Consider the following 13,239-nt stretch of genomic DNA (forward strand, 5'->3'; position numbering starts at 1 on the left):
CTATGAGCTGAGACACTGACACACACAATCTGCCAAGAAACTTGCAATACAATGATCAACATCATTATAACATCCTTAAATTTATTTCAGTCATAACCTCAGGGATCCTTGTCACAATAACACTACTGATCCATCCTTGACAAGGGGGGCAATGGCACGGTAACGCATTATGTGTCGAGATCCTTCATCAAGATCAACGACTTCACCATCTCTGAAACAAAAAATAAAATGTTGCTCCATTTTCTAGAATGCAGGTACAATCAAAACATACAAAGGCAGAACATGGAAGCAGCTTTCCGTGAGACATATGACCTAAAATATAGTAAAGGCTGCGTAAATCAAGCACCATTACAAGATAAAATATACATTCAATCCAGCTTGCTTGTGTGTGTCGTGACTCTGAAGCTTGTAATATGTGCACTGCCCATAACAGAACCAATAACACCAGTATTTAGAATGTAGAGTGTGTCCAATGTAAATATGCTTTTGCCACCTGACCACAGGAGTTTCCAATTTAGGTCATGGTCAAAATGCCTGCAGTGCACACACTTTTAGTTTAGGTGCTGAAGTGTGTCCGAGCCCGTGCAGTTTGTGAGAATACACTTTTTATCAGGATGCGCAACAAGAACTGAAAGCCAAAAGCTGTAAAAAATATGTTTTTTTTTTTTTTAAGGATCGGAACACAGCTTTCTTTTCCCCCACTCTAGAACAAAGCCAAAAAGAATCAATTACTGCTTTCGATTCAAGTCGACTGCCTTATCCAAGCTTTTCGTGTTTGCGTTGCCTGTAGTAAAACCTCGTTAATTTGGATTTCACGGGACCGTTAAAAATGCCAAATTAACCGAATGTTGAATTATCAAAAGTATAAAAGACACAATAAACAAATTCTTACTGTGTCAACGCACTTTTCTTTACTGAATGAATGCGCCAATCATGTTTCTATTTTGCACAAATGCAGTGCGGAAGCTGCAATTCTTGTCATCTCGTGGCTGATTAACGCTCGCAGCGGCGAAGGCCTCGCGAGTCGCGACTTCCTTCACAGCGTGGCTGCAGCGCACGCATTCATCTGAGAAAGGCTTTTTACTACTGTGGGCACATCCCAATAATTTTTTTCACCAGTGAGCTGGTCGCTGTCCATCACGATGTAGCTGGTGCTCTTCATCCTCGAAAGCTTGTCAAAATGAAACTACTGCTTGCCGCAACCGCTGCGGACGAAGCTGTGGCGGCTGTCGAGGGCGACCTTGCGGTTTTGAAGGCACGCGGCCGACGTACTCAACGAGTCAAAAAGAAGCTACCGTCTGCTGCAATTGCAGACGAAACCGCAGTCGCTATCGACGCGATCATGGATGGACTACGCAGTTATGAAGGCACATGACCGACGCGTGTACTGAGTCAAAACCAAGCTACTGCTTGCCGCAACCGCTGCAGATGAAACCGGGGCTGCTTCCGACGCGATCATACAAGGCAACTGCGCAGTCATGAAGGCACGCGGCCAACGCGGTGCTGTGCGCGGTGGTAAATGCGAGAATAAAGGCTTTAAAGGCCCAAATAGGCACGAAGCGTTCTCGCGTTGCTGTCATTCACGTGCGATTTCCACTGATGACTGTGGCGCTGCGGACTAGCGATGCGCTAACGCCATTTCTGCTCTTTCGCGTTGCACGTTTGCAACGCTCCAGCACTCGCCGAGCTCCGAGGGTTGTCCGAATTAACCGAGGTGCGGCCAAATACGTACAAGGTAACGGGAGTTTCATTGCATTAGATAACGCATATTCCTGCCGGGAGCAAAGGACGAGTCCGAATTATCCGACTTTTTGAATTAAAGAAGGTCGAGTCAACGAGGTTTCACTTACTTGTGCCTGAACCATGCTATGCATTTGCAAAATGAACATGAAGTGGTGGCACTGTTGCAGTTTCCAATGTGGTTCGCCAGGGCCAGGCGTGTTAGTAATAACTGAACATCAAAACTGATCACCATCAAGTGCTTTGGCCATACTGGGAAGCCTATTTGGGTTGCTGATAAAAGGAATCCCTCCTTAGCCAAGTGAGTGCTTTGACAACAGTGGTACGCACATTGAAAGGGTGTGACAGAATTGCTTACTGTGAATCATGTAAACTAACTTAGGTCACTTAAAAAACCAAACACATCTTTTTTTAAATATTGAGGGGGAAGAAGTTGGGGGAGGGGGATGCTAAAATCACCATGAATTGATGATTTGCAATGAGCACTGCATGTGAAGCACACTAGAACTAAGAGACAAAAAGCACTGATATTTTTAACACTGATATGCATGCCTTGTAGAGCGTCGACAGAATCCCATGGGTAATAACATAACAAATATAGTGTTATGTTATTCATTTAGTCTCTCTACATCCTCAGCCCTGCTTCATTTTAAGTGAAGAAATCTGGAGCAAATCCCCATGTCATTGCACTGGTGCCTACCCCCACCAATAGCTGCCTCTGTATCTTGACATCATGATGCATGGAAGCCGAAGAGTCTTCAAAGCTGACATTCTTAAACTAAAATATTGCACCAATGGAAAAAGTTGTGGCAGCATCTGTGAACTGGGAGAGGTGCAGTAGCAACAGTCTGTGTGCGTTCCTGTGGCAAATATCCACTACATTACTTGTCAAGAAGGCAGCAACAGGTGAGAGTAGTCTGTTGAGCAAGACAAAAAAATTCTACGAGTTACTAAGACCATGACACGAATCTAAGCTTCCATCTATGCTTTCATCAATTAATGAAACAGCCCTTTCTGGCAGCTCCTTGTGGCTTAAATAATGCTGTGGGATGCACAATGGTAGCATCACGACAACTGTCACTTTGGTGCTTCTCTGAAAACAGAAGTCACTCTTTGTGGCAAGATCGCTACTGCTCCACCAACCATGTAGGAAAAAAAAAAATATATCTTTCCGTCTTTCTTCCATGCTGCTACTGCTTCCTACTTCTCCCTCCCATTCTCCCACTGCATACTGCTGGTGCCTTTCAGGCAAATATGACCTTTCAAGCAAGACTGCAGATTCTCCTTCATGTGGCGGTATACTTGCTTTACCTGCGTGGTGGCTTATTGGCTATGGCATTGCACTGCTAAGCATGAGGCCACGAGATCAAATCCCAACCTCGGCAGACACATTTTAGTGGGGGCGAAATACAAAAACACCCATGTACCGTGCATTGGGTGCATGTTAAAGAACCCCAGGTGGTCAAAATTTATGCACAGTACCCCACTATGGCATGCCTCACAATCATATTGTGGTTACAGCACGCAAAGCCCAAGTAAAAAAATTTTGCTTTATGTTTATGACAAAAAAAGCTGCATGGTTTCATTTCCCATGTTGAAAAGTGTTGCAAGTCACCTTAAAACTATAGTCTCATCTCAATTATGCCATTAAACCACTGTGTGCCTTTCAGTATGGGGAAGGTGCATGCAGAAACAATTAAAGAAAGCTGTGACAGCACCTCTGTCACAAACAACAGTCGTATCACTAGAAATGTGTGTGAGCATATGAGCTCACATATATGAACACACAATTGTGGTCCAAAAATCTAAAGCTTATGAAGCTTCTTCAGAAATTGACGCGACTAAACTGAATCTGGAATCATTCCTAAATAAAGTAGCAGTAGCAGTAAAGTAGCCGTAGGAGAAGTAAAGAAAGAAGACTAGCAAGGTCATTTAAAATGCACTGACCTGCTTTGCGATGTTGCTTCCTCTACTAAAACACCCATTGTTTGTCTTTTCACCTTCAGAAACACAAACTCATCCAAGTCGGGACCTCCATCTGCACCACAAATGAAGTGAATCATAGGTTAGAAACTTCTCATGGTACAAAATACTTGAGTAATCAAATGTTATACACAGACAAAAAATAATAAAACATAGCTGTTGTTATGAACTTCACACTTTTTACTGGCCAGAGCCAGTAAGATGGTTCAGGGCTGTTTTTCCCACCTGGCATGCATGCACAATATCAGTGTCTATGAGACTGTTTTCAACATCTCAAACCGTTGTCATAGGCCACCATTTCATGTGCATTTTGTCCCAGCCTATCCCACTCCTCATCACTCAACATGAATGCGCTGATCAAATTATGTACCTTAAGCTTCATGACAGTTACAACAAGCAGGTGTATTCCAACTAACCTCATGCAGTCACACAGAATGGCTCCCACATCATCTTTAGCTTAGTACAAAAGCCTTCAGGGAACAGTGCTGCATCAGCATAAAGACTTTGCAACATATTTCACAGATCACAAGGTAATGATTGCTATGAAGTGTTGTATGGAGTTGCACATATTGGCGCTGCACCTGTATCATGTACAATACCAAGTTCACAATTGTATGCACAAAGCCTTGCCAGGATTTTACAATAAGTACTATTGTTTTTTATGGACAAATGAAACATAAGCTGGAAATTATAGTATCACTACTAGTTGCTGGGCTCATTGGTTCATTCTTGTAGGCATAACAGGAGGCAAAATAATATGAAGAGGACAGGAAAGGGTGTCCTAGTTGTCTTTCCGGTCCTGCTCTTGATACTGTTTTGCATCCTGTTATACCAATAACAGGAAATTACAGACTACAACACCTCTTAAGAGTAACAATATGAGAGTGTGATTTCACACTGCTACCAAGTCATTGCCAATGATGGTTCAGGCTTTAAACTGTGCTACAAGCCAAAATCGTGTTTGCATGACAGAAGTCTTCAAGGTGGAAGCGAAATACTGTGTTCTAGTCAGCCCTAACTTATTTCCATTTCATTTGTTCATGATGGTACATGTGCAGACAATGCTTAGTTGCAAGATGCTATAGAGTATTTTACAAAGAAGTTGGAGTGTCGCTAACATGGGCTGTTAATGCAGGCAAATCAACTGCAATACTGTAATGCACCAGTACTAGTTTATTTCTACGTATGAAAATTGTACAGACACCATCTGCTCCATGAGCGTGTTAACTTTCCACTACTCCGTACAAAATAGAGAAAATGCTCATTACAGCCAAATATAGTAGCGCCCATGAACCAAACGTAAAATTGTCAATAGTCCAAACATTTGACGCAATAGTTTTGTGAAAACCCACAAGGTGGAGGGAAGTAATTAATAAAGGGAAAATGAGACAGCTGCCCAATCATAGCAATTGCTACAAAGGAAACCCATATGAAGAAAAATTTTCCTTCAACTGCGAGGCTTTTCTTTCAAGGAACCCGTATGGTTTCCCTTTGTATCAATTCTCGTCTTTTCTTTGTGACATCTGCAGCGACACCGAAAACTCCCTTTATGAGCGCACTAGAGAGAAGGGCTGTGTTGTAACATACCAACACGTTGCACAAAAGACTGTGGTTGCTCAGTAATGCTATGTTTGGGTTTTGGTTCTCTATGAAATGCAGCACTTCATGTTTGCTAGGGCTAGGCGAAGGCGCTCCCGGTAGGGACAGTGAGAAACTTGAAAACTGCCCATAGACGATTCCTTGGCATCAATGTTTGAAGTGCCCATAGCTATCAAGCCATAGAAGCACCTTTCACATTTGTCAGCCAACATATGGTGGACCTCCTCCCGGCACCCTTCCCTCATTAGCCATTTAGATAGAAATGCTTATCAGCAAATGTTCACGTTCCTTGAAAAGATAATAATGCAATTTAATATAAAGCTGAATATTATTCAGCCCCAGAAATACTGCTCACATATTACAATTGCAAAAATAGGTGCATATAAGTCATAAATATATCGGATAGATAGAAAAATATGTGTTTAATGGCCAAGAACTTCCGTCTATATCTGAGAAGTCATAGAATGTATGAGGCAAAGATGAACTGAGAAGCAGCTCTTACCGTCTATGAAGGGCACCTAAAAGCGCTTCAAGGAGGGAGAGAGAGAAATTTATTATAAAAGAAAAGCTGAGAAATTGGACTTCCAAGAGAGGTGTGCAAATCTGCAAGCCTGCCATACTGAGGTGATCGAGGCATAGCTGCAGGACACTGATTGTGGGAAAAAAGGTAACCCAGGTACATGTTTTCATCCCTTTAGACACTGTAGTGCCAAATTTAAGTACTAAAAGGCGCATTGCCAGTGGTAGTTTGTTTCGTGAAAAACGTAACTGATTACATAACTGGTTACTGAAGAATGTGATTGAATTACACCGAGCATTACCAACTAAACAAAGTAATCATTATGTTAAAAAATTACCAAACAACATATTTGATTACAATTAATAACATGTAATTCGTTACGCACAAGCTTGGTGGTGACTATATACAAATTGTAGCAAAGAAGAGGAACACTATAGTGGGTCATCCTCTCCAGCGTTTTCGAGTGGCTCAATCTCTCCAGTGCTTTTGCTCAGGAAACACCGCTCCTGCTGAGTCTGTGCCCTGCTCTGACAGTCGACCCAAATGCTGGTGACTAATAAACACCTTTACAAGAGAGAGAGAGAGAGAGAGAGTGTGTGTGTGTGTGTGTGTGTGTGCGTGCGTGTGTGTGTGTGTGTGTGTGTGTGTGTGTGTGTGTGTGTGTGTGTGTGTGTGTGTGTGTGTGTGTGTGTGTGTGTGTGTGTGTGTGTGTGTGTGTGTGTGTGTGTGTGTGTGTGTGTGTGTGTGTGTGTGTGTGTGTGTGTGTGTGTGTGTGTGTGTGCATTACAACGTGCTCCATTTTGACAAGAGCTCCGCGGTCAGAGTCGGTCTCAGTCTTTTCGCGAGCACTATGATGTGACTTTGTTGCATTGTGGATTGCATACTTAGCGACTGGCAATATGTCAAGCTGTGACATCGTGTCCCTCTGCAAGGCAGCAGATGAGCGGACTGGCTGCAGCGCATTGGACTGCCAATATTTCATCAGTGCCAGGATCTGCGCATTTGCAGCTGTCACTTTACACCGAAAGATTACTAACGCAACAGTGTTTCGCGAGTCCGGTATTAGGGTAAACGCAAGCGCAAGGGGACAGGGCCTGGCTGCTTGACTGTGTCGTCTCACGGGATGAGCAGAAGCACAAATGTGAATGGTCTGCACGATGCAGTCACCTGGTGGCACAGAGTTCAACCACACACAGTAGCAGTAATGAAATGTATTCTTCTTTGCTGCTGGTGTAAATTTTTCGCAGGAGTGTAATCGTTAACACATTGTTTTTGTAAATGTTTAAAATGTTTTACACTTGGTTAGAGCAATATTAGCTTTTTGTTTGGTGGTTAAGTTCTGCACCAACGGGTGGCTGGACTGTGGAGACCGATCAGGCAGCTCACGTAAGTCTACGCTAAAGTTCCTTCATCAGCTTGAGTTTATGCCTCTAGCCATCCGTCAAAACGCTCAGCTCGCCTGTGGTTACCGGAATACCAGACACGTTTGGCGCTGCGACAGAATGCTCACAACGCACGCTGCTTCGATAACTCTTGCTTGGGGTCGACTGCAGAGCAGCTGGCGGAGTTTGGAGAGGCTTCGCTCGCTTGTTCCTAGAGAACTGGAAGTCGACAACACGACATGCCATCATGACGCAGAGCCAGTGAAGGTAGAGCTTAGCCCCAATCACTTGGCGAACGAGTTGAGGAGAAAATGCATGACTATGGAGGAGGGTAACTCGTAATCTTCCGTAGCTCTCTTAATATGAGAAGTTTCCCACAAATTGTGATGCGAATGATTAACTTTATCTGTACCCTACGCGTCTAAAAAATTTGTCCAAACCGTTTCAGGGGCCCTTTAATGTTTTCAGCTGGTGGACCAGCCTTCATCGGAGTACAGTAACTTAACTGACCGTTACTGTCCTCTGACGAAGGCTCGCCCACCAGCCGAAAATGTTAGGTAAGCACGTCTTACTTCCAAAAAATCACCAACCCCTCCAGTCCGTGAAGATGGTCAAACAGCGAAGCGTTAGTTACACTAAGTGTTACACCATGAAGTCAAGCTTCGCAAGCAGTCTAAACCGTAAATCTTTTGTTTCACCATTCTTTCACCTTATTTTCACTTTGCTTCGCGTGGTGAGCATGCTTTAGGAGTGCTTTTATTTTTTTGCGGCATCTCTGGCATCTGGCATTAGGCATCTCTGGCACACGGCTCGGGGTCAGCCCTATGACGACAAGCCCATTCACAAGCCAACTCTCGCTGACACTTGCGGTAGGCAGCTTCTTCCTCACTACTCTTAGTCTTCCCATAGGTGTAGCTGGAATGGAATGTGCGGAACCACTAATCCAAAGCTCCGTATATTGGGTGCAAGGTCCACCACTGGAGATGCGGGCGCTACAATCGTTTTGACGATTGGTTGGATTGGTTTGATGATTGACGTGGCTGCCGGCACTTCTTGCTGGCCTAAGAGGTGCTAGCAGCCACGTGATCCTTGTATCACGTTTCAATCGCTGGGCACTGTTCATTGGCTGCAAACCACCAGCATAAAATTTGTTTCTTTCGAGGCAGGGTGGAATCAATCGTCAATAAATTCAATGCCGATCTGGCTAGATCGCCAAAAATGCACCGTGTGACAACCATACAAGATTTCCATATAAGATAACATTCTCACAGGGGGAAAGGGGTCACTCCAACCCCTCTCCCCTTGTTGAGCTCTTCTTTTCCTCTCCTGCTAGGTCACATGGTCTCTCTTTAGCGAAGTCCGACAACGATGGCACAAGGTCCGCATAAACAGCTCCGCTGTAAAAGTTTGTCTCTTTCCTGCACACACACACACACACACACACACACACACACACACACACACACACACACACACACACACACACACACACACACACACACACACCATAAAAGCAGGGCACGGACTCTCAGCATGAGCAGCATTTCCCAAGCAAAAGCACTGGAGGATGGTTCACTGTAGCATTCCTCTTCTTTGCTACAATATATATACAATCGAAAACAGGACATAGCTTTAATACATTTTAGAATATCATGAACACAACAGAAAATGAATTCAGACCAATTGTAAGAGCCTATACTCATTTGTAATAAACTTTGGTGATGCCACAGAACTCCCTGGAGCTACCATAAATGTTATACTCATTTTAGCTACTGAAACTGCACCTCACCTACAGATGCCATCTTGAAGTCTTGCTGGTTGAAGGGCATATGAACCAAGGCCACATCCCGTAGGTAATCTTCAATGCTAGCGACGTACCTGAAAGCGAATAAGGGGGAGTCTTATTACCATGACTTAAAAGTGAAGTCCACAGTGCTGAAGGATGTCTCTAGTTCCACATGAACTTCTGTAACCAAACACTTCTCTAATGCAATCTAAAAAAAAGAAAGCGAGAGAGAGAGTTCAGTGCCTATTAGACGACAGTGCATAATTCATACATTACAGTTGACTGCCTCCACAATGAACACCTCTACAACGAAATAACCTATATAACGAAGGAATAAGACTGTCCTGGTTTGAGAGCTGTGCAGTGCGCGACATTTAAAACAAAGTGACCTGTACAACAAACGATTTCAGAGGCCCCAAACACTTCATTACAAAGGCATTCGATTGTATTGGGTTGGGAAATACACCATGACCTCATATGTGCTTCACGTCATGCACTTCTTTCTTTGAAGCTGCCGATCCTCTACACCTAAATGAAAACAACTTATTAATGTTCATCCTATTGCACCAAAGACTTGACTGCAAAGTGACATGACTTTTGAAATGTCAAGGGAAGAAGAGTATGGGGGGAGGGCAATGCTATCTATCACATGTGAAGGTGACTACCACCATTAATACATAATGTTTCTTTATGCAAATTCAATCTTCCAAACCAAATGCAGCAATACCAGGCATAAACTTAGCAAAAGTGATGTGCATAACTTATACTAATAAAACAAAAGCAATGTGAAAGAACACAACTAATAAGTATAAAGCCAACACAATTTTTTTTTTCTCAGGAATTACATTTTTGTGCGAAACCTTTTTGTTACAAACAATTTTTTTGGAGGAGTAAGTTTTGTCCATGCTCTTTTGCAAGTGATTTACAAGAGAAGTTAAGAAGTCTTGTGCATCATTTTTATGGGCTCAGACATATTTAACATAGGAGCCATTGATACACTACAGCTTAACGACAATCACACTATGTCACCATCCAGATAAAAGTGAAAGAAACCTTCACTGTACATCTGCTGTGCTTCTGGTTTCTTAGGGAAGACATTGATAGCTATAAATATTTATTTGACAGAGTAATCACAATCATGACATTCAGGGCTGGGAAATCGATCGACTGACTGACTAATGGTTAATCGCAATTATTTTTTTTCCAGCAAGTTAGCCCCTAAAGGTATGCCAGTGAAACATCCCAAAGAATGTGCCCTCTTAAACTTTCACATGCACTTTTCTAGAGGGAGTTTCTGTATTTCAGTAATCCGGCTACTAATGCAATAGGATATTGAGTGCAGCAATATAGACTATCAGCATACTCAGAGAATGATGAAAAGCCATAAACCAGGTTCTGGCAAAGAAAAACAATGCAGTAACTGTTTTGTAGGCTTCACCTATTCCACTTTCAGTGACCTGACAGTAGAAAAAGCTGGTTTACACTTACTGCACTTATTCCTTCAGTGGCTGCTCATTTCTGTAATCTTTTAGACTGTTTTGTTTAGAATGCGTTTTAATCTGCACAAATGACTAAGATATCAATCAATTTAAAAGTGATAGCTAATCAGGCAAGAAATATTAATAGATGCCCTAGTAACACATAAAGCAGTCCATAATGATGCAAATGCTGTGTAAAAAACATTGAACTCGTACTAACACAGTGCCACGTAATGTTAACAAAGTTCATAGGTAGAGCGTAACTGTGGCAAATGTTCTAAAAATGCATAGCATATGAAGGAAGCCGTTCATCCCTAGAGCTCCTTTTGTGTCAGTTTCAATGACCAGCTCCAATGGTCTACATGCAGCAAGACGACAGAATTATAAAGAAGCAACAAATTATCAATGTTTTCGTAGAATTCAATACAAGAAGGTAAACAGTTGTTTTATTGTTCACCTTCTTGTGAAAAGAGAGAGAAAGCTCTTTACTGAAATACAGAGAACATTTGCATGCATTGCTGAGCCTCTCCTGGGGCAAAAGGTACAGCCACTGTAACCCTACTTGTCTACAGCACTCGGGCAGTGTGCAGTGGAGCGGAGAAAGCAACATTTGAGGGTATCCACAAGGCTTCATGACAATACCTTTACGCTGCAGCACAACACACCAGCCAGCTCCCTATCGCGAGTCACCCTTGCATTTTACAAAGAGGGGGGAATGGGGCTGTGCATATCAGAGTGCCCACTTTTAGCTGATAATACATTCTCATTCATCGTCATCATTATCAGCCTATTTTTATGTCCACTGCAGGATGAAGGCCTCTCCCAGTGACATCCAATTGCCCCTGTCTTGTGCTAGCTGATTCTAACTTGCACCTGCAAATTTCCTAATTTCATCATCCAAACTAATTTTCTGTTATCCTCAACTGCGTTTCCTTTTCCTTGGCGATTCTGTAACTCTAATGGTCCACCGGTTATCTGCCCTACGCATTACATGGCCTGCCCAGCTCCATTTCTTTTTCCTCTTAATGTCAACTATAATATCGGCTATCGCTGTCTGCTCTCCGATTCACACCGCTCTCTTCCTGCCTCTTAACGTTTTGCCTAACATTTTTTGTTCCGTAGCTCTTTGTGCATTCCTTAATTTGTTCTCGAGCTTCTTTGTTAACCTCCAAGTTTCTTTCCCATATGTTAGCACCGGTAGAATGCAATGATTGCAAACTTTTCTTTTCAACGATGGTGGTAAGCTTTTAGTCGGGATTTGGTAATGCCTGTCGTATGCGCTCCAACCGATTTCTATTATGTAAATTTCCTTCTCGTGATCAGGGTCCCCTGTGAGTAATTGTGAGATACGTGTACTCCTGCACAAAGTACAGGGGCTGACTAGCGATCACAAGTTCTTGTTCCCTTGCCAGGCTATTGAACGTCATCGTTGTCTTCAGCATTCTTATTGAAGGCTTCCAAATACAAAATTTCCTGCAAAACATATATATAGCCAGGAAAAAAAGAAAAGGACAACAAGCTGCTTCACAAACGTGCTTGTTGTATCAAACCTTTGATGCCCCTCCAGCAAGGGCCCACACCTTGGGTCTGCAGTACTGTAAAAATAAAATAAAAAAAAAAGAGTGGGGATAGGAGTCAACTTACGCTCGAGCAAATCTTCTTTCGTCTAAAGATAGCAAATCATCTGAATCAATTTCCCCTCTTTCATGTTGTCCAAGGATGTATGCACCATGCTTTTCTATTTTTCCGAGTCGTGTTCTGAGGTAGCTCGTAAGGATGTACTGAATCCGCTCAACCTGCAATATAATAAATAAAGTTGGGGGGATGTGTCATCGGTGTATTATTTCTATACAACCAGAACTCTCGTTCATAATAGGCCAAGTAGTCATTTTTTGCAAGATAAAAAGTTTTTTTAATCAATACAAGCAAATAGTCGGCTCGCACTACTTGGGAAACAAAAGCAATGAAAATATTACTGCGCAAAACATACGTGGATTGAATTGATAACGCCCTTCACGCGCAGGTACCTGCATGTTTCTTCTTTGTGCCATGTGTTTTCCAAACAGTGCTGGTGAACACGAGCTATGTATCAGCAACTAGCCCACACAAAATCTCAACTCAAGATCTCTTTTATGCATACGTTTACAAAGTCTTCGGAGAACGGCGCGTCGCTTTAAATCGTTTACTCACTTCCATCTTGTGCATTGTGGCTTTGAAATCAGTCTTATCAATCCTGTGCAGGTTTTCTTGCATGTATCTCAGCTGGTCCAGGACGCATTCAACGATATCGTTTTGGTAAGACAGTAATTCAGGAGAAAAAGTCTCATTCAACCAAGCCTGGAAAGCAGGAGGAAATAACAATAACGAGGCTGAAGTGTGCCGTTGGCATGGGTGGCACGTTAAAAGTGAGTTCAAATTCAACTGAAGCGATGAAAAGCAGAAGACAGAAAACTAAAGTTCAAAAGCTCGCACCTCTTCAAGTTTCTTTACGACTTGCTCTGCCGATGTGCACTCTTCTTCGTGACTTTCTACATAGCCGTATTTATTTGCTATATCTACAACATCCGGCTCACTATCCATTGATGCAAATAAAGTCGCGAAGCACAGCGTTTCACTGGTTTCACTAACGTTACTTTTCGCGCGTACCGCCAAAAATGCGCACCGCGCACTTTCCGCTTGGTTCGTTGGTTGACTCCGTGAGTTGCTCTCGTAACATGGTGCTGCACTCTCGCCAACAACGATAGAAGTAGT

General features: G+C 42.8%; 1 protein-coding gene across 1 annotated transcript; it reads right to left on the reverse strand.

Annotated features, from left to right (window-relative positions):
* Positions 1-61: 61 nt before the first annotated feature.
* Sld5 (DNA replication complex GINS protein Sld5) lies at positions 62-13,226 on the reverse strand. Its single transcript, XM_075676711.1, has 6 exons — positions 12,961-13,226; positions 12,679-12,825; positions 12,133-12,284; positions 9,014-9,102; positions 3,688-3,778; positions 62-211 (listed from the first exon to the last, which is right to left on the reverse strand). The coding sequence occupies exons 1-6, from the start codon at positions 13,066-13,068 to the stop codon at positions 112-114; spliced, it is 687 nt and encodes a 228-aa protein (XP_075532826.1). The 5' UTR covers positions 13,069-13,226; the 3' UTR covers positions 62-111.
* Positions 13,227-13,239: the final 13 nt, after the last annotated feature.

The sequence above is a fragment of the Dermacentor variabilis genome, unplaced genomic scaffold, assembly GCF_050947875.1.
Source record: "Dermacentor variabilis isolate Ectoservices unplaced genomic scaffold, ASM5094787v1 scaffold_12, whole genome shotgun sequence".
Taxonomy (NCBI): domain Eukaryota; kingdom Metazoa; phylum Arthropoda; class Arachnida; order Ixodida; family Ixodidae; genus Dermacentor; species Dermacentor variabilis.

Bases quoted from the DNA above. Each gene is read 5' to 3' on its own strand.
- Sld5 (XM_075676711.1), bottom strand. From the start codon at position 13,068: ATGGATAGTGAGCCGGATGTTGTAGATATAGCAAATAAATACGGCTAT. The intron at 3,779-9,013 runs GTGAGGTGCAGT...TTTGTGGTGCAG, and splicing joins CTTCAAGATGGCATCTGTAG to ATGGAGGTCCCGACTTGGAT. The intron at 212-3,687 runs GTCAGTGCATTT...TTTTTGTTTCAG, and splicing joins GAAGCAACATCGCAAAGCAG to AGATGGTGAAGTCGTTGATC.